Source organism: Chelonia mydas, chromosome 3 (assembly GCF_015237465.2).
Source record: "Chelonia mydas isolate rCheMyd1 chromosome 3, rCheMyd1.pri.v2, whole genome shotgun sequence".
Taxonomy (NCBI): Eukaryota; Metazoa; Chordata; order Testudines; family Cheloniidae; genus Chelonia; species Chelonia mydas.
This window is the reverse complement of record NC_057851.1, coordinates 202,079,277-202,101,669: the sequence shown is the minus strand read 5'-3', so window position 1 is coordinate 202,101,669 and position 22,393 is coordinate 202,079,277. Positions and strand designations below refer to the sequence as shown.

General features: G+C 42.7%; 1 protein-coding gene across 1 annotated transcript in view; it reads right to left on the bottom strand.

Moving 5' to 3' along the window:
• Positions 1–22,393, bottom strand: part of BUB1 (BUB1 mitotic checkpoint serine/threonine kinase) — a 42,274-nt gene that overhangs the window by 7,792 nt on the left and 12,089 nt on the right. Inside the window, exons 7-19 of the mRNA XM_037896355.2 lie at positions 15,880–15,929; positions 15,579–15,769; positions 14,204–14,364; positions 13,470–13,825; positions 10,724–10,782; positions 10,205–10,342; positions 8,625–8,720; positions 7,369–7,459; positions 6,873–6,954; positions 5,039–5,219; positions 3,371–3,458; positions 1,005–1,243; positions 344–484 (exon numbers count right to left, since the gene is read on the bottom strand). Of these exons, the coding sequence (XP_037752283.1) occupies positions 344–484; positions 1,005–1,243; positions 3,371–3,458; positions 5,039–5,219; positions 6,873–6,954; positions 7,369–7,459; positions 8,625–8,720; positions 10,205–10,342; positions 10,724–10,782; positions 13,470–13,825; positions 14,204–14,364; positions 15,579–15,769; positions 15,880–15,929 (1,873 nt within the window). The remainder of the gene's footprint in view (positions 1–343; positions 485–1,004; positions 1,244–3,370; positions 3,459–5,038; positions 5,220–6,872; positions 6,955–7,368; positions 7,460–8,624; positions 8,721–10,204; positions 10,343–10,723; positions 10,783–13,469; positions 13,826–14,203; positions 14,365–15,578; positions 15,770–15,879; positions 15,930–22,393) is intronic.

Genomic DNA, 22,393 nt, shown 5'->3' with positions numbered 1-22,393 from the left:
TGCGAACACTAACATTTAAGTCATGCAGGTATGCTGTAATTACTATAACATACAACATCTCTGTTGAAATAGGATTATTGTTGTTCCATACAAGCCTCAGAATTCCATGTCAATACTTTATTGGTTCCCTCTCAGAGACAGAGAGGCTGATAATATCCAAATACAGCAATTTTTAAATGGGTCCACTGTTGAACCCTAAGTTCTTTAAAAATCTGGGAGCCATTTTTGGAAGGTTTTCTGAATAAATGTAAAAGAATTTAAGAATTTATTTTTTTACTGCCCAGTGTATCTAAAGCAATTTTCAGACAGAGTACAATCAATGTGTCAAAATGGCGGTTCTTACCCAGTGTAAGTTCAGTCTTCAGTTTGACAGTGGGAAGACTGGATTTCCATTCAAAAGTATTGGAGTAGGTACTCAGTGGTTTAGGTAGCCTTGATAGAAGTTTGCGAATTAAGCCCTCGTCCCAAGGGTTTTCAACAATGACTTCATGGAAGGGAGAGAGAATTTGTAGGCTGTATGTAAAATGTGAGTAAATAGAGGAACACAAGTCTACAATCTAGGGATAAGCATGAATGACAGATTACCCTACCATGAACCCTTATGTATGTCTTGGTTTTGATGATCCAAGATTTAGCTGAGTGGGTGAAACAGTTTAATAAAAGGAATATAAAAGCTATTGTTACCTGAAAACACAGGCATTAATAAAGCCAAACCTTTGGACCTGATCTGACAGAGGAGCAGAGAGAATCCTCAGGTTCCAACAAATTCAGTGGAGTTGAGGGCACTCAGCACCTCACAAGATGCAGGAAATATGCAGCCTTATCCCTCCACATGCTGTTGGATCATTACTCATACGGAACACTTTTTAGAGAAATTGCAAGACATTTCATAGATTCATAGTTGCTTGCTTCAGACCAACTGCGCATTGGAAGGAAATACTAAGTATATACAGCTACCTAAATCCCAGCTTTAACAGAGGAATGATACTGTTGACCCTTAGTACCTGGAGCTTTAACATTCTGGTATGTCCTGTCCTCTGCACACACGGGAACCTGTGGAGTACTGACTGACTCTTTACATGCAGTTAGCACCATCTCCTCATCTGAATATCCCCTGGCTGCTTGCAAAGTCTCCAACACAGGCTTCTCAGTAGCTAGTTGCTGGTTTAACACTAGAGAAGCAGCTGCAGAGGGTGCATTTCCTGACAGATATCCTTGTTCTGGGCTCTGCTCCAACACTGGGCTACATATTTAAATACAAAAAACATTAAGTTACTTGCCAATAATGAACTGGCCCTCCCTATGTCCCAAAAAAGATAAAAACATTTAAAGCAATAAACTTATGTTTGCATTCTTTTGCCCCAATGTCAATAATGGCATGTATCTGTATTCCTTTAAGTTAATCTCACTGCATTTTTGTATGTTCTTTAAAAAAATTTATGTGAAACACATCCTCACGCTTCAGGGCTTGAGTCAACTACTTTAATGCCTAGGGTTCAGGAGAACTTTCCCAATGGGTAGGGCCCCCGTGTACTGATTCCCCAGCCACAGATTCCATCCCTTGCTGCAGAGTTGTGGTCCAGATTATCTATTTCCATTTAAAACAAGCAAGCATCACTTATCCAGATGCATGGACAACCCCAGACAAACTCCCAGACAGTGAAGGACAGCATATTCATACTGAAACAGAAAAAAAGCAAGAGCTTTTGCAAGAGGCTCCTCTGCCATCCACAGGGTTCCCCATGTAGCTATTTGGGATACTAGCGTTGTGTGGAAGCCCTAATTAACTACCCAAAAGGGCTTTAATATAGAATTGAAATTTGCGTAGTGCTGCTTCATGTCCTTCCAGAATGTGGAGAATAGCTAAAGTCAAATATCTGAAAACCCAAGAAATAAAGTTAAAGTATATACATGCTACCTCTGTAATGCAACCTTCACTACCTTCTTTGAGCAATGCCCCATCACAACACATACTAGCAAGCACTCAACATTTACAAATGATACAGAACACTGACCTTCAGTGCTCCCCTCCCAGTGTCCAGCACCTTCTTTGTCAAGGCAAAACTTTGGTTTATTTCAGGTACAGCAGAGAGGAATGACCTGCACCTGGCCTACACTCAAACACTGAGCCTAGCCCAAGTCACCCCACGACACAATTCACTCCCAACTTGCTAAATGATACCACCCTTTCACCCTTACCTTGAGAATTCCTCTGAGACACTGCCTTCACTCACCTCTCACCAACACCTGGAGAACATTATTGAATATGCCTACAGGTTACCGACAATCCCCATTGCAAGAAGACACCCTTGTGCACCTCTGAGAGCTACAGGACTCCGAGCAAAGACATACTTGATCTTTCAATGGGCGTGCCTGTCCTACAGTACCCTCTGGCCAGGTATAGCTCTGCAGCGGCCCTGCCTCTGTTTCCCAACTCCACAAAGGCTTTATTTTTGTCCATTAATACCCCTTCTTCCCAGGGCCTAATTTATTGGCATAAAACACAAAATAATGCTCAGCCCTGGGGCTTGTCTCTTCTCCGCCTTGAGTCTGGCCTCTGGATCTCTTCCTGGCCTTGGCAGGCTACTCTCAGCCCTTCCTGGCTGGAGTCGTTTCTACTCCCATGGAGTCTGCTCTCCCAGGCCCTCAGCCTTCTGGCTCTGGCTTTCCAACCCAAACTTTTTCCCATGCTCAAAGGTCTTACAATAGACCTGTGTGACTATTGCTCACAGCAGTTCTAGAATCTTCTTCTGCTGCTTCCTTCAGGACCCTTTCAGCAGGTCCTTAATTAATCCTTTCCCTTACCTCAAATGACCCAGGCTCAGAGACTTGGCGCCGTGAGGTTGTTTTTTTTTGCAGTGTAGACGTACCTTCAGTTACTCGGATGTCTTGCTGAACAAATGCATTTCACTCTTTGGCAGGTCAGTTTGGGTCAACCCATGTTACGGTCCCCAACTTTACCCCCATAATTTCTGAAATATTGCTTTCCCAAAGGGCAGTGGGTACTGTGCACTAACTTAGATCAATTCAAAGCGGGCAATATTAATTTGGGAAGGATTAGAGTGACAGTTTGAGCCACTGGTGGGCGCAAAAAAAAATATTGTGAGCACAGGATTTTGATAACATGATTTTCGGGGAGCTTTATCTCTCTAGCCCTAAGCTTAGCTAATCCTACCCAGACCCTTCATGAGGCACAGCAAAATTTTGAGACAATCTGAGTACGCATGTGGATTCTAGAGCATGTAGAAAAACGCATCTGTGAAACAGCAGGTATCCATTAACTGTGGAAGAGGTGCCGAATCTGCTATCATTCAAGAAGTCTTCATTTAGGCATTTGAAATCTGAAACATCTGAACAAGTCACACTGTACCTTAGCTTCCTGGTATTGGATGCCTCCATGTACTGCTCCTCAGAAGAATCCAGAACCATCTTACCATCATTGTTGTGGACTGCATTTTCTGAATAAAAGTGCATGACAAGTTTGTCCCACTGCTAAAGAGCAGTTTGTGAACTATAAGTGATTACAATAAAATCCAGTATAACTCAGCACAAACATTTGCTATGGATTGTGTGACTAGCTAGCAAGAAGTTCACTGGAGATTTTAGTAAATTTTGGGACAGAAGTACTGGAACATATTAACCCATTCAACAAAGTAGTGAGAACTCCCAACCCAATGGTTTTCCTCTCGACTTCCATGAGTTCTGAGCAAAAAGCACCTCTAAAATTCAAGTCATTCATTTACATGACTAACTTTAGCTGTCCAGGATTGACGATTATGGCCTACGTGCACTAGAAGTCACTGTTAAACATTTAATTGAAAAACGTTGCTGTGGACAGCATCAGAGTCCCAGAATGTTGACTGCACACTGAATCAGAGAAGCTTTTTAAATAGGCACAGAACCCATTTTGAAAAGTGTTCTGCTTCTGCTCCTGCAGTAACAAGTACAAGTCCATGGGTTTAAGTTTTCTTCATTCCAAACGTTAAAAAGTGAGAGGAACGCTTCTTCTATATTATTTAGCACAGAACGTTACTTGCAAACGTTTTTCAGCACTCGACACAACAGATGTTAATATCCTGCTGAGAGATGCTTTTAGATCCCCTCTACAGGTTTCTTGACCCCAAAACTACATCTAAAAGCCAATATCGAGGGAACATGGAAGCTGGCATCTGGACAGGGGTACAAACAGGATTCTTTGGGCAATCTCAGCTGCATTTCGAAATGTCTTTTATTCAAGTTTAAATGCAGCTCTGAATTTCCTGGCTTGCTAATGATTTTGGTAACTACAAGCTCTAAATTTTTTACCCTTATGTTACAGACATGCTCTCACTTATTGTTTGGACAGAGTTCTTGACCCAAAGAACCTTCAATTCAGTTTAAAGACAAAGACAGAACAGAGTGGAAAGACACGTGGGGAAGGGGCAGCAGTAATACAAGCTTGTATTTCCTTTAGAATGGCTGTGTGTACAATTAGTAGATACAGCTATGTTTCGTTAATGAGACCTACGATCAGTGGCAACAGGCTCAGGTCCCTGCCTGCCCAGTCAGTTGCCAGTGCTCTGTCAGCACTATGGTAGGAGCCATTCTTAAGGAGGGATTTGGAAGGTGTGGCAGCGTTAGGGTTTGAGGGAGTGCATTCCACACAAGAGAAAAAGTATGGAAGCAACCATGAAAGAGAAACAGACAAGCAAGGAACTTAAGATTTGACTCCTATTGAAGGGAGTTTTCAGGAAACAGTAGTTTAGGAGGTTTTTAGGAACTGCTCATCAGGGAATCCTTGCAGAATAGGAAACTGCTACCTTCTCTCCCCCACCAAATTACAACTCCCAGAGGAGCTTTGCTGTTATGTAGGCTCATGCTCCCTGGTACTCTTTTTCCTGAAATTAATTAGCACCCACATATTGTAATGTTGGGGGTCATGAACTCCAAGTAGCTGCTGAGATCTGGGAAGTGATGCTGGCACAGGGCCGGTGTAAAGCAGAGGTGAATCAGATGCCATGTTCTCAAATACACGTCGTTTTATAATGTAACCCTTTACCTTTGTCCTCCATGGCTTGCCATGAGTGCGCTGACAGGTAGCCAAAGGGGGTTGAAGCAAGCTGTGTAGCTCGTGCAAAGTCTCTTGTGCTGTTGGGACTGGGCGCCAGTGTTTTGTTATTACAGTGCAGAGCCCACACAGTGGAGTCATCCATCAAGAACTCTGTTGTCCGAGTTCCTTCCTACACAGAAGAATCAAGCAGTGTTCACCAGGGAGCTAGTGATAAGTCTGTGATACCTGCAGTTCACGTAGGACCTCACAATGCTTTTCCAGCCAACAGTCATCGAGACCCTCAATATGTTGACACAAATGAGAGAACCAATGTATTCTGGTCCGACCTTCTCCAGGCAGAAATACAGTCTCCCCATTGCTAGCAAAAATAAGCCACTGTGGCCACCTCTGAACACTTGGACTTTGCCAAATTCCAAAGCTTAACCCAGCCCAGAGGCCAAGGAGCAGGACTAGTAAGGTACTACAGCCCCCCGACTACTCTAGTCATTGTAGTACTGAAGCACCCTCTTCCACCTCCCCACCCACACAGATGCACATTATATTCACATGCAGACCCATGCTCAGCTCCCGACCACTCAGAGGAGTGAAGCTCAGTTCTTCCAGGGATAACTTCTCTCCTCGGATTAATTTTGTTGGTCTTGGGGACTGCTGGGGAAGAAGGAAGGGGAAAGAGAGAAGAAAGGAGAGAGGAGCAGAGAAGAGCTGCCAAGAATCCCTGAAGGTCAGCAGCCCGCCCTAGAAGCTCAAGGCAGAGCTGTGCAATGAGCTGCTACTGAGGGTGCAAAGGCAGCAGACTGGAGCTATGACAATTATGAGACCTATATAGGGAAAATGTCCATGCACCAAGAATTCTGATCAATAAGCTCCTCTGTCATAGGTCCCACATAGGCAGATTCAGCCCAGCAGTGTCCCCTCCAAAGCTAGTGGATTAGCTCTGAGAACACAAGAGCTATCTCTACCTATCAGATCACTGGTTTATCTAATCCAGTATTCTGACAGTGGCCAGTCCACAACCTTCACAGGAAGGTACAAGAAAGATTGTTGTAGACATTTAAGGAACAAGCTGCCCAGGTGGGTTAGGAAGAAATCTGTCAGTGGATAGCTTACACCCAGAAGCATGAGGTTTATTTCCTTTCGTTATCCTAGCAAATGCAGCTGTGGATATTCACATTATCTGCATAATTGTTACCCCCTCTTTTGAATTCCACTAAGCACCTTAAAGATCTCCTTTTTAAACCGAGAAGTCTTAATCTTCTCATTCTCTCAGTGAGGTTTCTATGCCTCTGGTCATTTTTGTAGGCAGTTCCTAAGGCCAGAAAAATACTTTAAAAGTCAAAGCAGGGCTTCAATGACTAACATAAATCAGGAGGGCTTATGTCAGACACCAGCAACAGTGGACAAGGACCTGATTTTGGGATCCTTTGGCCTCCAATTCACATTTCCAGCCATGTGACATTTGAACTGGCAACATTTAATTCCACTAAATGTAACATCTGGGCCATGTGTTACCATAGTTTTCCCATTTCTAAAAACATTTCAGTAGAAGGACGTTGTGTTTATGGGATGGGGAAGTCACACTCCCGGAAACATACCCCAGGGCTTCAAGGTTTTGCAGATGTCCAGTGACTTGCCTATGAAATTTCTAGGAGACAAAATTTAATATGCCAGGGATTCTTTGTGCAGATACAGATTAGCGATTTTGCAATGCTGGAATAGAATTGCAGATCACTACAGGTTAGCACTAAAGACAACCACTTCAAGGCCCGCCAATTCCACATTACTCTACTAGGCTAAGCTTTGCTAGAAATAAGCATAGACTTACTTTTGATTGCTCAGCACATCTGAGTAAGGGATGTTCTCCGAAGGCTCTGACCCGGGCAAGCTTGTTTTTTTGCTGTGGGAACCTAACAGAAACTGCTGTTTAGAAGTCGTTTTAGCAGAATAACCTACACAAAAGTTAAGAGGTCAGAGCTGGTATTAGCTTTCTAGAAAATTGGTCTGCAAAAGTCCGAGATACCTCTCATGGTCTCAGAAAGTAAGCTGCTCACGCTTACCAGGCAAGCCACACGAGAACCATGATCACAGTAACTATGTTCAAGAAGACTTCAGCCATTTCATGGAGAAGCAGCCAAGGCCTTCTCATGTGGCATTTTCCAAATCTTTGGGAACCTTATTTCCTCTGTATACGTCCTAAATTGAAGATCTAAACTGACTGATAGTGCTAATGCAGTCACAGCAGGACTAAATGGAATGGCACTACTGACCCCGCATGGTATGCCGGAGACAAGAGATTCAATTTGTGACTAGCTTCTCTTTACCTATTGTTTTCTTTTTCATTCTCATCTTCAAAAACGGAAAAAGCAGACACAACAGGGGCAGTTGCATTAGCTTTCATGCTTTTACCAGGCTCTAGAAGACAAAGAAAGAATTAAGTCAATATTGTTTCAGCTTTACCTAAAAAGCATCATAATAAATGGCTACATCCTCATCCCTACACAATCAGAGAACTGATGGGAATGGAAATGCTAGCTACTCCAGCATAAAGCATGTTCCAGTAGCATATTACATACGCATCCTTTAGGCAGAAGACTATTCTCAGTCCCAGGGTGGGGATGGAGCTAAAGAGCGTCTCTCTCAGCCTTAGACAGCTGTAAGGGACAGACCTGATAGGTTCTAAAGAAAAGCCCTGTCTGCTCTAAGAAAGGGCAAGCTAACAGGATCAGCAAGGGGTTGAGGTGGGAAGGAAGAAAAATGAAAGGCCACATGGTCCTGCCTCTTCACATCTCAGCCATTTACCTGAAGCATCCTCAGAGTTTGCACCCAGTGGAACAAATCAGTTTAGTTTTTGCTATACTAAAGACTACAGGAGTTTATTAATGGAGCTTCTTCCACTCCAAAGCCATAACTGGGCTTATTGTGCAGAGAACTGAAACCCTACTAGGAATTGAGAGCACGCTGGCTCAGAAGTACAGGACTGGAGGAAATCAGTCTCCATTCCAATCTCAGCATGCCAATGCATTGTGCTACAGCTAAATTGCCAGGTTAACTGTATAATTAATGAAGGCGTGCAGTTAGGATACTAACATTTGGCGAAGAACACTATACACATCATAGTCTAGATGCGGTCCTTCCCCGACCCACACAAAAATGCTAAACTGACTTGCACACGAACTTCAGAGTAACGAGAGAAAGAAAAGTTAGGGTGAGGCAGACCTTTCTTCAGGCTGAAATTTTGCAGATCAGTACAGAGTATTAACTAGATCTTTTCTGGAATTGTGTTTCAAGTGCCAGAGAAATAGTTACAAAGAAGCAACAAATTATTTAAACCCAATTTAATGCACACTCTTCTACAGCATTTTGTAGGCAACATAAGTGTGCTTATACTTTTCCTAATCCTTTGCACAAAGAATTTAGAGCCTTCCAGTAAATCAGATTCATGATATGAAATTCTTCAGGATTAAGCTTTTTCCATTTCCCATGCATAGCTAAAGGACTGCTCTCCTGCCGCACCAAAACTAAATAGGGCACAAACGTTTATTTTGGGTTGCAGTGTGATTGTGGATAAAATACATACCACTTTTTCTACAATAGGCCTCAAATTTCTCCTCATTTTCTTGAAGAGAAGACATTTCAGGCAGGATAGGTGTCTGAAACATGTCCATTAAAAATCCTAACAAGAGAAAATAAACATGTCAAAACAGCTGCAGAAACACCTTTCAAAAGTTATAGGATTTTTCATATGGACAAAAGTCAAAGGTAAGAAAGAGCGCACTAATCATTGGACTGTCTTTCTGGACTCTGTATTTAAACACCTTCAGCAGGTGTTGAACAAAACAACAAATAATGGAAACAAGAGTGGACTTTTATACCTTATTGAGTACCATGAAGTTACTTAGTGTTTCAATGAGGCTTAAAGTATAGTTAATAGTTTTATTTCCTAGTGGATCCCTCCAATACCTGAAGAGATTAAGACATTTCGAGCCAACGAACAATTTTCATTTCTCTGAGATATATACAATTTGAATTAAATTGCAGTCAGTTTTTTGGTCAGTGGTTAAGATGCTTTAATATTGAAAGACAAAAACTGGTGACAAGTAAGTTTTCAAAGGGATACAGTGGGATCAGGATTGTATTGCTCTACGTATGACAATAGGCTGATCAGTATTTCTGTATTTCCTTGTTTACTGATTATAAATATTTATATTTAATGTCTGGGAGGAGAGGACCACAGGGGTGAACCAGAAGAATAGTCTACAGTATGAACACAGAAGGAAGCAGGCCAGAGAAACAGCAAAGAGTTGGGAGAGATTGGTACCAACTGCTTTATATAGGGGCCTGGCCTGAAACCTAGTGAGTGGATAGGACTTGGTTCCCCTATTAAACCCAACAAGAGGGTTTATTAAGACCTTGAGTAAGTGAACCATACTCAGTGACCAAGAGCTGCATGGCCTAGCTACGAAGGCTGGCCTCCTGAGGCACTGGACCTTTTAGCACCGTGAAAGGGGACAGGACTACCAACAACCCAGCCAGAGGGCTAAGGTTGTGACAAAGGACCAAGAAGCGAGCTAGACAGCCAATGCTCCACCAGAGATTGATAAAAATGGAGGCACGCTTGCTGTTGTCCAGTTTTGTCACAAGGAGCTGCTGAAGACCAAAACTGACCATTTACACAACTAAATTGTCCATTCCTTAGCTCTCCACTATACCAGTCTGTTATAGTTCCTCTTGACTTGGAAACAGAAACTGCTTGGCAACAGCATTAGACACAAAGGATCTCAGGCTTTGCTTCAGACAGAACCACAGCAGGATAACAACAGTAATTTAGATCCAGAGAAAGGTTCTGTTAAGATCATGGGCATTTCTTTCAGTACTTAGGCTGCTCAGTAAGTGGAGAGCTTTGTACCATCCCCCAACACAAAACATTAAAACAGGACACATCGTGTTGTTCCAGATCATCCAACCCATTCCAAATGGGAAAGAATTCATATTATGCTAGTAGTCTTATGGTTCCCCTTTGCCAACGAAGGCATGGGTATCCTAAAGCCAGGTTCTAGTAAGCAGCTTTGTTTTTAGAGGCTATCGTGCAATCTTGGCTCCACTGGAATCTAGGACAAAAGAGCCCAGTGGAGCTAGGATTTTCCCCCACATACTTACCCAGTGCTTCTTTAGTATGAACAGTGGGTGAGGGCTGCACTTTGAACGGAGTTGCCTGCATCACTCCTCCCAGTGAGGAGTTCGGGGTGGCTTGAGAAGCATTTCCAAAGCTGACAGAAGCATTTCCAATTCTAGGTGCTAAAAACAGAAGAGTTTAAACAACTTTTGAATATGTCAAAGCAGATTCTGGAACCTATCATTTTCCATGGTTTGGTGGTAAGCACCAGTGTTCCTATACTATTTAGTGCAACTAGCATTATGATCTGCAGACACAAAGATTGGAGTACAATGCTGTTCTATGCATGTCGATCAATTAAACTTGTCTCAAGTGCATAAAGTGGCATTATGTATAGCAGCAACATAAACTGACCTCTAAATATCTATATTAAATATTTGTAACTTCCAAGTAAGAAGACTTGACTCATTGACACAGGAAGAGCTGCATTGTATGCATCCCCAGGCAGAATAAATAAGACACATGCAAAGGGATCACTGTTTTTGAAACTGCTCAGTAATTACCTTCTTTCATCTCTGTGCAGTGATCTAATTTGAGACCAGGAGTGCTCACATTTGAGTGCCTTCAAAGGAAAGGGTAAGAGTGTTAGTCTGAGAGGGGTTAAAAAGCCACCCCTCTTTAAATGTATTCTAGTTTCATTTCAGCAATTCCAGTAACATACTTCAGCTTTTTGAGCATCATCTCTCCCAGCTTGTGTCAAATAAAAGATGTTTGTCTTTCCCTGGGGAGAGTTTCTGATCAATAAGAATTGTAGTAGTTTCATGATGGGCTGTTCCCAGACAGTGATATCGCCATGCTCGCACTATAACTGCACTCTCTTTTGGAAAGCTGCAGTCAAACAAGTAGATCCCCATAGCCAGTGGCTCTCGACCTTTCCAGATTACTGTACAGTACCCCTTTTCAAGAGTCTGATTTTTCTTGTGTACCCCCAACTTTCACCTCACTTAAAAACTTACAAAATCAGACATAAAAATACAAAGGTGTCACAGCACACCATTACTGAAAAATTGCTTACTTTCTCAATTTACCATATAATTATAAATCAATTAGAATATAAATATTGTACTTACATTTCAGTGTATAGTATACAGAGCAGTATAAACAAATCATTATCTATGAAACTAGTTTGTACTGACTTCACTAGTGCTTTTTATGTAGCCCATTATAAAACTACTAGGCAAATATCTAGATGAGTTGATGTACCCTCTGGAAGACCTCTGCGTACCCCCAGGGTTGAGAACTACTGCCCTAAACTGCAACACTGTTATGGGATGGATTCAGAAGGGTAAATGTAAGCAGCTGGTATAAACAAGTAACTTAAAAGCTGAAAACATAGAAGTTGTAATATTAACAAAGCAATTAACACGGAGGATTTAAGAAAGCAAGAAGTGTCTTCTCAATCTTAGAAAACAAAAAAAGTCTTCTTCATTGCAACCCATAGAGCACATCTGGGTAATACCAGCAGCCTCCTTCAGCAAGGCTCAGCATTTGCAATGCTCAAAGCCCCGGGGCAGTCTGGGTACCGTAAGAAGGAAAAGCAGGGTGTGCTTACAAAACAGCAGTGTGATGCATTGGAAGCAGTGGAGCTAGTCATTACAGTCTTACTAAAAAAACCTGGAACTATGCAATATTCTGCTTAAGACTGATGTTTACAAAGTTGTCAGTTTCAAAACACTGGCCCGCTTGAAGTTTTGATTTGGGTTTTGCAAATGTTCTCTAGAATTTGGTCCAGCAGTTCATTTTAATAGCTATTACTATATTTGAAATGTCTTACAATGGATGCCTAGTATTGGAATCATAAGTCACAAAATATAGGTAATAAACTCAAAGTCCCATAAATCATAAATAGAGGGAATGTTCCCTACAGATTTCTAGCACGTCTACTAATGGGCTCAAAGTCTACAAAAAAGTTGGGGAATTCATTTAGTTCATTCTTTCAGTGGGTACAACTAAAATTCCAAGGCCAGAAGGGACCAGTGTTATCATCTAATCTGACTTCCTGTGTAACACAGGCCATGGAACTTCCTCAAAACAATTCCTAGAGCAACATCCAATCTTCATGTAAAAATTGTCAGTGCTGGAGAATCCACCATGACCTTGGGTAAATTGTTCCACTGGTTAATTACTCTTACTGTTAAATTTATGCCTCATTTCAGTCTGATCTGGATGCCTTGTGGTGGAATCTTCATCCTTAATGGTTTTTAAGGTCAGGCTTGACAAAGCCCTGGCTGGGATGATTTAATTGGGGTTGGTCCTGCTCTGAGCAGGGGGTTGGACTAGATGACCTCCTGAGGTCTCTTCCAACCCTAATCTTCTATGATTCTGAGGCATTTTGATGCCTTATGGGAGTGTGGCCAGTTATTAAGCTTTGCTAGATGTAGCTTGAATCCAACGACAATTCTGCAATATGGTTAGGTTCAGTCTGTCACTATCCCATGCAAGTCTTTCTAATTTTCCTCTTTGCATTGTAGTGGGCCACCTTACTTCTCCAGCTCATTTTTTCCTTCTTCTTCTAACTCAGTTGCACACTTAAGCTTCTACTCACAGCTCCATGAGCCAATAATTAATTCTTTGGCATATTATAAGTGAAGGCAGAATTGTGAGAACAGTGGAGGTTTTTCCCCCCTCAGAGCGGCACAGCAGAAGGAGAGCATTGCTTATTCACCCAGCTTGTCCCTGTTTGCCCCCAAAATGGTGTAGACAAGCTAGGGATATTGGGACTGAATAATTAGTTAAAGTTGTACTTGAAGATTACTTTAGCACTTTGATTACCACAACTTAGATACAGACCGTGGCAGAGAGGAAGTAGAAGTAGTACTTCAAGTTAAAGTTGAGACTTGGAAGAGTTAGATATTTCAATGACTATATTATACATATTAGCAGAATTGCATTTTCTAAAATGATCCCTATAAAGCATTGGTGTCACAGTTTTCTACCCTTGAGAGATACTTTGTAGTAATATTCAGTATTGGGGGTATTAGTTCCACAAACAGAATCCTCACTAGGGAGTTTGGGTGAGATGTGTGACAAGAAGTTTGGGTTATAAAAGAGGCCAATTGGATATTTAACACTTAATTCAGACCAGCTGATTTCCTTTAGTGCCATCAATAGTTTCACAGTAGGACTAGCTGCAGAGAGTTTCAACCTATCAAGGATAGGAGCAAAATACACAGCTAAAGTAATGTAGTCTAATTATAAAGAGTCTGAGCAACATCTGAAGCAAGAATTAGAAAGGCCATTTGTACTTACTGCTGTCCAACAGAGTGGCCATGACTGAAGGCGGAATGTTCCTGAATAGGCTGAGAAACAGCATCACGACTCTTGAGCTCAAGTTGTAATAGAGTATTCTGGAGTTCTCCAAGATCTAGTTTAGCTTCGCCTGTGACCTTTTCATATGTTACCATTGATAGTGACTCTGACACAGACTGATGGCTAGCAGCTTCAACAGGCTGTGATACAGAAGTATCTGCTGTTGAAGTACTTGCTGCAGCCCTTGACTGCAGCTGGTCTGGCCCCAGGCTCCATAAGGTTTGCAGATTTGTCACCTGAGAAGGTGCTGTCCAATCTTGCTGTAGAGCAGGAACTGGTTTCACACATGGATCAACCTTTGCAAGAAAAAAAAAACAAACATACAGGCAAACTCTTGTATCATTGCTAAACTGCTCTTGTAGCCATCCAGAAACAAAAAAGTAATCAGTCTTACCATACAAAGGTAACTTTCACGTGTAGCTAAAAATAAACCCTTGGTGGTCTAAGTAGGCTTTTGGTTTAATAGTTACAAAAAACATTTTTAAAATTGCATATTGAAAGCCATGTCAGACAAATACAAAACAGGAAAATAGGTACGTCAGTGAATCTTGATTTCCAAGTTAAATTAGCAAAACATGTGGGTTAAAGTTAGACACCCAAGTTAGACGTAGCAAGAAAGCTAAACTTTACTACTTGATACAAAAGTGCTGGTGCTGATCACAGTACATACTTACCACCATTCTATCTGGAACAGACGGTAGCATGGATGCCTCTTCCAGCTTAGCCTCTGGATAGTCTTTGGTCAGCTGACTGAGCTGTTCCAGCTTCTGCTGCAAGAACTGCATTTCAAGGATGGCAGATTCTTTTCTCTTTGCATAGTCCCTCTCTTCTTTTTCTGAAGGTGGTAAGACCATAATAAGAAAAACAGGCAATGAATGTCCATTTAGGCTTTTCTCTCCCCACCTCAGATATGAGGTGCTTTAGTTTAAATAAAATACAGATATATAAAAAGCTGTTACAATTTAGGTTGCTACAGGCAAATAATGTGTTCAAAACTAAATTAATCAGGAAGTAGAAATAAAACCATACAGCTACATACATCAGCTTCTCACACTCCCACCAGCCCTACTATGAGCTAGTCAACAGTAGACAACCAGTGTCACAGAACTCTATCTTCTCGGGGTAAATGTTTGTGTTGGGTGACTGTTTCCTTGCTTGTGATTTTATTTAGGCGTTTTCCCTTTTGGGGTTCTGTATTTCTCTAAAATTGATTTATGAACTATGTTCGTTGCATGGTTTGTAGAGTAGTTATTGTTTGCTAGGCAAAGGTACAATTCGTTTGTGTGTTTTGCATGGCAGAAGGAAGAATTAAGGTTGTCTGGGTGTCGCTTCCATTACTGTCATTGAGCACGGATTTGTTTGCGATAAGGATGGCGAAGGTGTGAGATGATCTATGCAGTTGTATGACTTTTCTGGTGCTGAGTGGAATTTGTTCTTAATTTTCAATTTAAAAAGGGAAATTAAAATATTTTAAAATGGACTGTGAGAAATGTAGAGAGAGAGAGTCAAGTTTAAAGCTGTCTACAAATACCTCCTGGCTCCCTTCACTATCTCCAGTAAATCTGGGAAAGTCAAGCCTCCTGTGGTTTGTAAGAAGAAGGTAATCAGCTGCTAGACCACATAGGCTGCACTTGCCCCTCAGGTGCCACTCCTTCCACCCCTCAGGGGAGAAGGGAGAGAGCGTGCTGTACTGTATTGGAAAGACGGGTTTGAGAAGATTGACTGGACACTGCCACTGAAGTCAGTTTAGGGAATCCTGGGTTTTACCCTAGTCCCATTCTCTTGCTCTCTTATCAGGTGGGCTGAATGGCACTGCCTCCCAGAAAGTTCCTCAAGTCACAGAAGGAATTCATCTGACACATTCACTGATGTTTACAGGGTCCCATGTATGCCTTTTCTACTCTTTGGACAGGAGAGGGGATGCCAGATTTGGCCTAGGGAGTGTATGCAGGCCTCTAAATAGGGTCAGCGATGAAGAGTTACTTTAACCAACTAGTTTTCCCTGGAGATAAGGACAAGGACATTTCTGAAGGGAAGTAGATAAAGTACCCCATTCTTTTTGTCGTCTCAATCTTTCTTGTTTTCGGTAAACAATCTTCGCTCTCACTTCCTCAAATGAAAGCTCTGAGCCTTCACAGATGAGCATACTTTTATTGTACATCGCCACTTGCTCAAATTCATTGGAGGTCGAAGATAGCTTTGGAAGAACTGCTGACTTTGAAATGTAGGTAAGATACTCTCTGTGGAGAAAAAAGTGTGAAAGATGCATTCAAGTTCACTATGAAGGACTTTGATTATTTTTTAAAGCACATTTGTCTAGCACACTTGAGTGTGTCTTAGTGCTACTTACACTTTTCCTGCTCCATCCTGAGAAGACTGAGCTGCAGAAAGATTTGGATCCTAAAAAGGTAGAAAGAAGCTTTGAGAGCCTAGTCTTAAAATGTCCACCTATTTTGTTCAGCCAAGAATTCAGGAAATCCACTTTTTCACTGTTGAACACTTTGTGATGCCCAGAATATAAAATCTGAAAGATGTAAGACATATTGATCTCCCCACCTTCCCAAGCTACAAATTTTGATGACTCTGAGCTAGTTGAAGACCCATAACAGACATAGGTAGAGCTATAAAATTAGCCATGTTATTAAACCAATACCAGCTATTAAGGGTTTCATTCCATCAATGAATGGACAGCATGAAACCTAGAAAACAGACTCATGGTTTGTTCCCCTCACCAGACCCTCAAGTTTGATTAGTAACCTTAGTTTAAAGTGAGGGACTTGTGGGGGCAGCAGAAGCCTCCTCAGTCTCTTCTCCTCAATCCTTTAATCTCAAATCTCACTCTTGTATCTTGTTTACCTCTCACTGCCCCAATGTGGTAGTGTGATGGCTTCCTCATCCCCTCCCTACAGTGGAAAGGCACATGGGTCTGACAGAGCAGAGGATTGCCACTGCACAGCTTCTCCTCTATATTAATACATTCAGGGTTCTACATCACACCACAGTCTTCCAGCCAGACAGGGTTCCTTTTTAGAACCAGTCAACTCTGGTCCTATGAGACACGAAGGTCATTATCAAGTGATGTGAGACAGTGATGATTGACCACACTACCATTATTCCTTCCTGTTGAGAGAGGACCCCCCCACCTACACTGGCCTCAGAGATTTACCATGTTGCAAAATTTAGTCTCCAGTGCCATTCACAACCACTACACCATGCTGCCATTTACGACAATGGAGTTCAACACAAAGTAGTCCATAGTTTTTCACTTCAGGTGGAAGCAAGCCACCTTTTAACCATGTTCCCATCCTGAACCATTGAAGTGCAAGACTGTAGCATGATTGAGCTGAACAGTGTATCCAATTTATATGCAAATCTAGAGGTTTCTTTCTTGGAGACTGCGTGTAGTATAACCATAGCCCCCCCACAATAGGGATGGAACCTCAGTTATAACAGTCTAGCTGACAAGTGTGGATAGGCCAAGACAATTCCAATACTGATTAGCTACAACTATGCAGAACCTCATTAAATGGAACAAACAAACAAAACAAAACCAAACTGAGTTACAGTTAAGATTGCCAAGTGGTATTTCATACCCTTCCAGAACGTCAAGTTAGCAAACCTCAAATTGGTGAAACCCAGGAAATACAGACTTAAGGTATACACCCACAGCCCCCATGGAATTGGCAATAGCCATTGGGACTTATCTCCATGCACTCTAGCAGCTTTCCATGTTAGGTGTAGCTGTATTGAATGGTGGATGGATTAATCAGAGCAGCTTGGAAGAGCTGTGATTGTGATATGAGACAAAGTGGGGGGCTGTAGCTCTCCGGGAGCATTTGTTACTCCTGGGGGAATTCTGCGCCACTGCACAATGCAGCATTTTGCAGAAATTAACATTGTGCACACAGAATATCCTGTCCCCCACAGAAATGGGCTGCAGTGCTGTTGGCCGCCACTAGGGGCTGCTGGGCCCGGCAGAGCTCATTTCATACATAGAAGACATTGTAGGGAGGATGGGGAGAGAGCGAGGGGGTTCCTGGCAGCTGCAGTTCACAGCACACCCTGAGGGAAGGAGACGGCAGCGCACAGCAAACTCCATGCAACCGTGGGACCAAGCATCAAGCCGTTTCTCCCTCTGGATCCCTGGGCTCTGCGAGAGGGTGTCTGGTCTGGGGGACAACGGCTGAGCTCAGGGGGTGGGAAAGAAGAGGCAGGTATCTGGGCAAGGGGGGCTCCGCAGCTGGGCTTGGGTGGCGGGGAGGGGGTGCAGGTATCTGGGCTGGGCTCCCCCCACAACTGGGTTCTCGGGGGCAGGGATTTTGGGTGTATTGGTGGGGGGGGCCACTATGGTTGGGCTCTAGGGGGGAGGGGGTGTGGGTGTCTGGCCCCCCGGCTGGTCTTGGGGAGGAGGGGGCAAAGAAACAGGAACTGGGTAGTCATAGTGGTTTCTTTAAAACTCTACTCTTGGGGGAATTTTTGTGTGTGTCTGTATTGTTACAGACATACTTGCTGACAGGTATTTTGAAATAAATTACCAAAATAATTGAAACTGGTGTGATTACGTAGTGTTATTTTGACAAATAAAATTTGCAGAATTTCACAATATCGTGCGCAGATTTTTCTGATTTTTTTTTTTTGGTGAAGAATGCCCTCAGGAGTAATATATGAGCACCTCCCTCTGAGCCCTGTGTGTGGGAGAGATCAAAGGAAAAAGAGGTGCATGCATACCTTGAGAGATCCAGTACACTTCATTTTAGTGCAGTGTTGTGTAGGATGTGTCACTAGCAAGGTACAGGTGACTTCTTGCCATGGGGACTGTCAGCAATTAGGCGGGAGATGAGTGTGACCTGCACTTAGCCAACGCCACAGACAGAACACCACATCTACTAAGTTTTAAACCCCTGTTACAAATCCTTCCCCTTATGCACCATTTAACACTATACTTTCATTTACCCTTCCCCAAACTCAATGAAGGGCAGGTTTAGGTAACTTCTGTTCAGACCATTGCAAAGGCAGAGTATGAGTATGTTTTACGAGTATAATGGGGCACTGCTCAAAGAGGGCATGAGTGTGCACCTTAATTCTCTATTTCCTGGTTTTCACAAGTTTGAATTTGCTGAACTTGACATCCTGGAAGGACACAAAATACCACCAGGCAACCTTAACTCTGTGTTAACAAAGAATTTTTGTCATTTAGTTTCGTCCATGCTTTTTTTTTTTGAAACTGAAAGTAACATCAGTAGGAGTCGGTGGTCATTTAGGCAGGTGTAATCATCATGTAAATGTGCACTTCAGATGCTCCTGTGGCCAGGTAATGATATTACCTGACTCTTACGTAGCACTTTGCATCAGTAGATCTCAAGGAGAGAAACCTTATGCACAGTGTACCAATGGGGGAAACTGAGGCACACAGAGGTTAAAATGCCTTGGCCAGTCATCCCACAGGTCAGTGGCCGAGCCAGAAATATAGCCCAGGTTTGCTGAGTCCCAGACCGATGTTCTCTCCACTAGACCACACAGCTGCTATGTGCTTGCTACATACCACCCTCGATTTCACACGGTATGTTACTTAGCTTCACGCTCGGAGGAGCAGGACTTCCCCAGATCCTGGCATACATGGGGGGCACGGAGAAGGGCTCAGACCTCCACAGATGGACTGACCCCCCAGATTCCAACACACACTGTGGGGGCAAACTGAGTGGCTCAGACACCCCCAAAGGAACACATCCCCTCAGATCCCAGCTCATAGAAGAGGATGGGGAGGAGGGGTCAGACCCTCCTAGAGAAGCTGGGATCCACAGATTCTTGCACACAAGACAAGTATATAGGCTTGAACAAATGCCCCGTCCCTGTTCTTCCGCAGTCCCATAGGACTCACCTAGCTCCCAGTGACCCCCACCTCCCAGTCTACCTTACCCCCACCCCCTGCTCCTCACTAGACACACCCACTCACTCTCCTATTCATCCATCCCCAATTAACCACCTCCCCTCCCTGAATCCCAAACCCTCTCCTCATATTCCCACCTACTCTTCCACCCCAGGCACCCTCCCCTCCCAGCATGGGCATGTGTAATTTATTCTCTCCTCAAAAATAGTTTCAGGGCCTTCTGAATAGTCTGCTGTACTCAGATTACCTTTCCCCATGTAAACAAAGCCTTTTGATAGAAGCAGATTGGAGGAACAAGTCTTTTTTTTTTTTTAATTTAAGATTTGTGCCAACAATTGGATTTGAACTTTCAGCGCCCAAGTGGTGCACAGGTCCAATTGCTGCAATGTTCTCCCTTGAGTCACTCAGGTCCCATGAGGTGTAATTAGCTTTCAAACCCTTTAGCCTCCCTCTGCATGCACTCAATATAATCCAGTAGGTTCACAAGGTTTAGAACTGCTTAGGCCCCCACTCACCCAGAGAACTAAACTAATCCTCCATTTAATGTTGTAATCTGATTTTCCCCACAGGGTTGGTGAGTGGCATTTACACTGTTGGGGTAACTCAAGCACTTGAGACCAAGGTGTGATGATGGTTGCTCTGGTTTGATCTCCGTGTGCAAAAGAAGGTTGCAAAAAATGTCAACCTTTAGAAAAACTGGGGGTTTTTTGTGGGGGGGGGGGGTGAAGCTGTATCTCAGGTACTCCTTGGTCAAATGGCCCCAAATTTGGATCACTGACCTAATTCCACACCCCCATAAGGCACACTGAACTCAAAGACAATCTGTATAACCATGTGGATTTTAGGGCACTTGGAAGATCTGAGCATTAAACAGAAAGCTGGTCTTGACCTTAACTACAGCAGAGCTTGTGCTCCACTACAATACTATACAAAGCAAGAGTACTTTGTGGTTGGGCTGAAGTTTCAATTCCCTGCGCTGAATTGGAATCACAACCTGCCCTGTTCAAGTCATTAGTTAAGAACAGCTACAGTTAAGTATCATGGAGAGGGTGGGATTCACAAGGGAGACTTTGGCACCGCACCACTTACGTCTACACTATCCCAGCAAAACAATGGTGCCATATGTATAGTTGCAGAACCCTATAATGCAGATGTAATGCTACACAGACAAAAGGAATTTTTCAGTGACTGTAGGAACACCACCTCCCTGTACAATGTCAGGTCAACAGGAAGCATTCTTCTGTGAAGCTAGCTATTTCTACACAGGGAATCAGGTTGTGACAGCTACCTTGCTCAGGGGGGTTGGATTTTTCCCACCTCTGAGCACTGTAGCTATGTCAATCTAAATGTTAAGTGCAGACCAGACCTTAGTGTAATTCACAACCCCAAAGTTAGGCACCCAGGCTCCCTACACAATGCATAGGAAAAGTCAGGTGCCTAAGAATGGGATTCATAAGAGCCAGCATACTGAGCACGGGGAGCTGGTTAAGCTAGTTAATAGTAAATGTTGAAGAGAGGGGTGGGGCCTAAGCCCCACCTCTCAAAGAGAGCTGAGGACCTAACTCCACTTGAGATTCTGTCAGGAACCTTCTTAGTCTGGGAACATATGTAATTCCATGGGCTGGTTAATGATAGAAAGGTAAGGAAGGTATTGCTTGATTCGTAAAAATCTACAGAATCATAATTTGATCAATGGAGTGCCCCTCTGTGCAATCGCGGGGAGAAGGGGTAACTCAGGGAGTACTTGCTGCCTCCAGGCCCCAGTTGCCAGATCCTCCATCAATGGGTGGAAATTTTGATATGTGACAAATGGGTCAAGCTGGGTATCACATGAAAGCTCTTTTCTAAGTTTTCAAATATACTGATTTCAGTTACACAGAATACAAAGTGTACAGTGCTCACTTTATATTTTTTTATTTTATCATTTTTAGAGTGCATTTGTATTTTTCAATTCACCTCATACAAGTACTGTAATGCAATCTCTTTATTGCAAAAGTGCAACTTACAAATGTAAGAGGTTTTTTATTATACAACTGCACTCAAAAACAAAACCATGTAAAACTTTAGCACCTACAAGTCCACTCAGTCCTACTTCTTGTTCAGCCAAAAAGTTTGTTTACATTTACGGGAGATAATGCTACCCGCTTCTTATTTACAATGTCACCTGAAATTTAAAACAGGTGTTCGCATAGCACTTTTGTAGCCGGCGTGGCAAAGTATTCATTGTGCCAGATACGCTAAAAATTCATATGCCCCTTCATGCTTTGGCCGCTATTCTAGAGGACATTCTTCCATGCTGATGACGCTCGTTAAAAAATAATGCATTCATTAAATTTGTGACTGAACTCCTTCAAGGAGAATTGTATGTCTCCTGCTCTGCTCTGTTTTACCCACATTCTGCCATATATGTCATGTTATAGCAGGCTTGGATGATAACCCAGCACATGTTGGTTTAAAGAACACTTTCACTGCAGATTTGACAAAACACAAAGAAGGTGAGATAGTATTTCAATTCACCGAATTGAGATTTCTAAAGATAGCTACAGCACTCAACCCAAGGTTTAAGAATCTAAAGTGCCTTCCAAAATCCGAGAGGGACAAGATGTGGCGCATGCTTTCAGAAGTCTTAAAAGAGCAACACTCAAATGCAGAAACTACAGAATCTGAACCACCAAACAAGAAAATCAACCTTCTACTAGTGGCATCTGATTCAGATAATGAAAATGAACATGTGTCGGTCTGCAGTGCTTTGGATTGTTGTCGAGCAGAACCTGTGATCGGCATGGATGCTCATCCAGTGGAATGGCGGCCGAAGCAATTAGCTGAACAAGAAGTAGGACTGAGTGGACTTGTAGGCTCTAAAGTTTTACATGGTTTTGTTTAAGTGCATTTTTTTTTTGGTACATAATTCTACATTTTGTAAGTTCAACTTTCATGATAAAGAGATTGCATTACAGTACTTGTATTAGGTGAATTG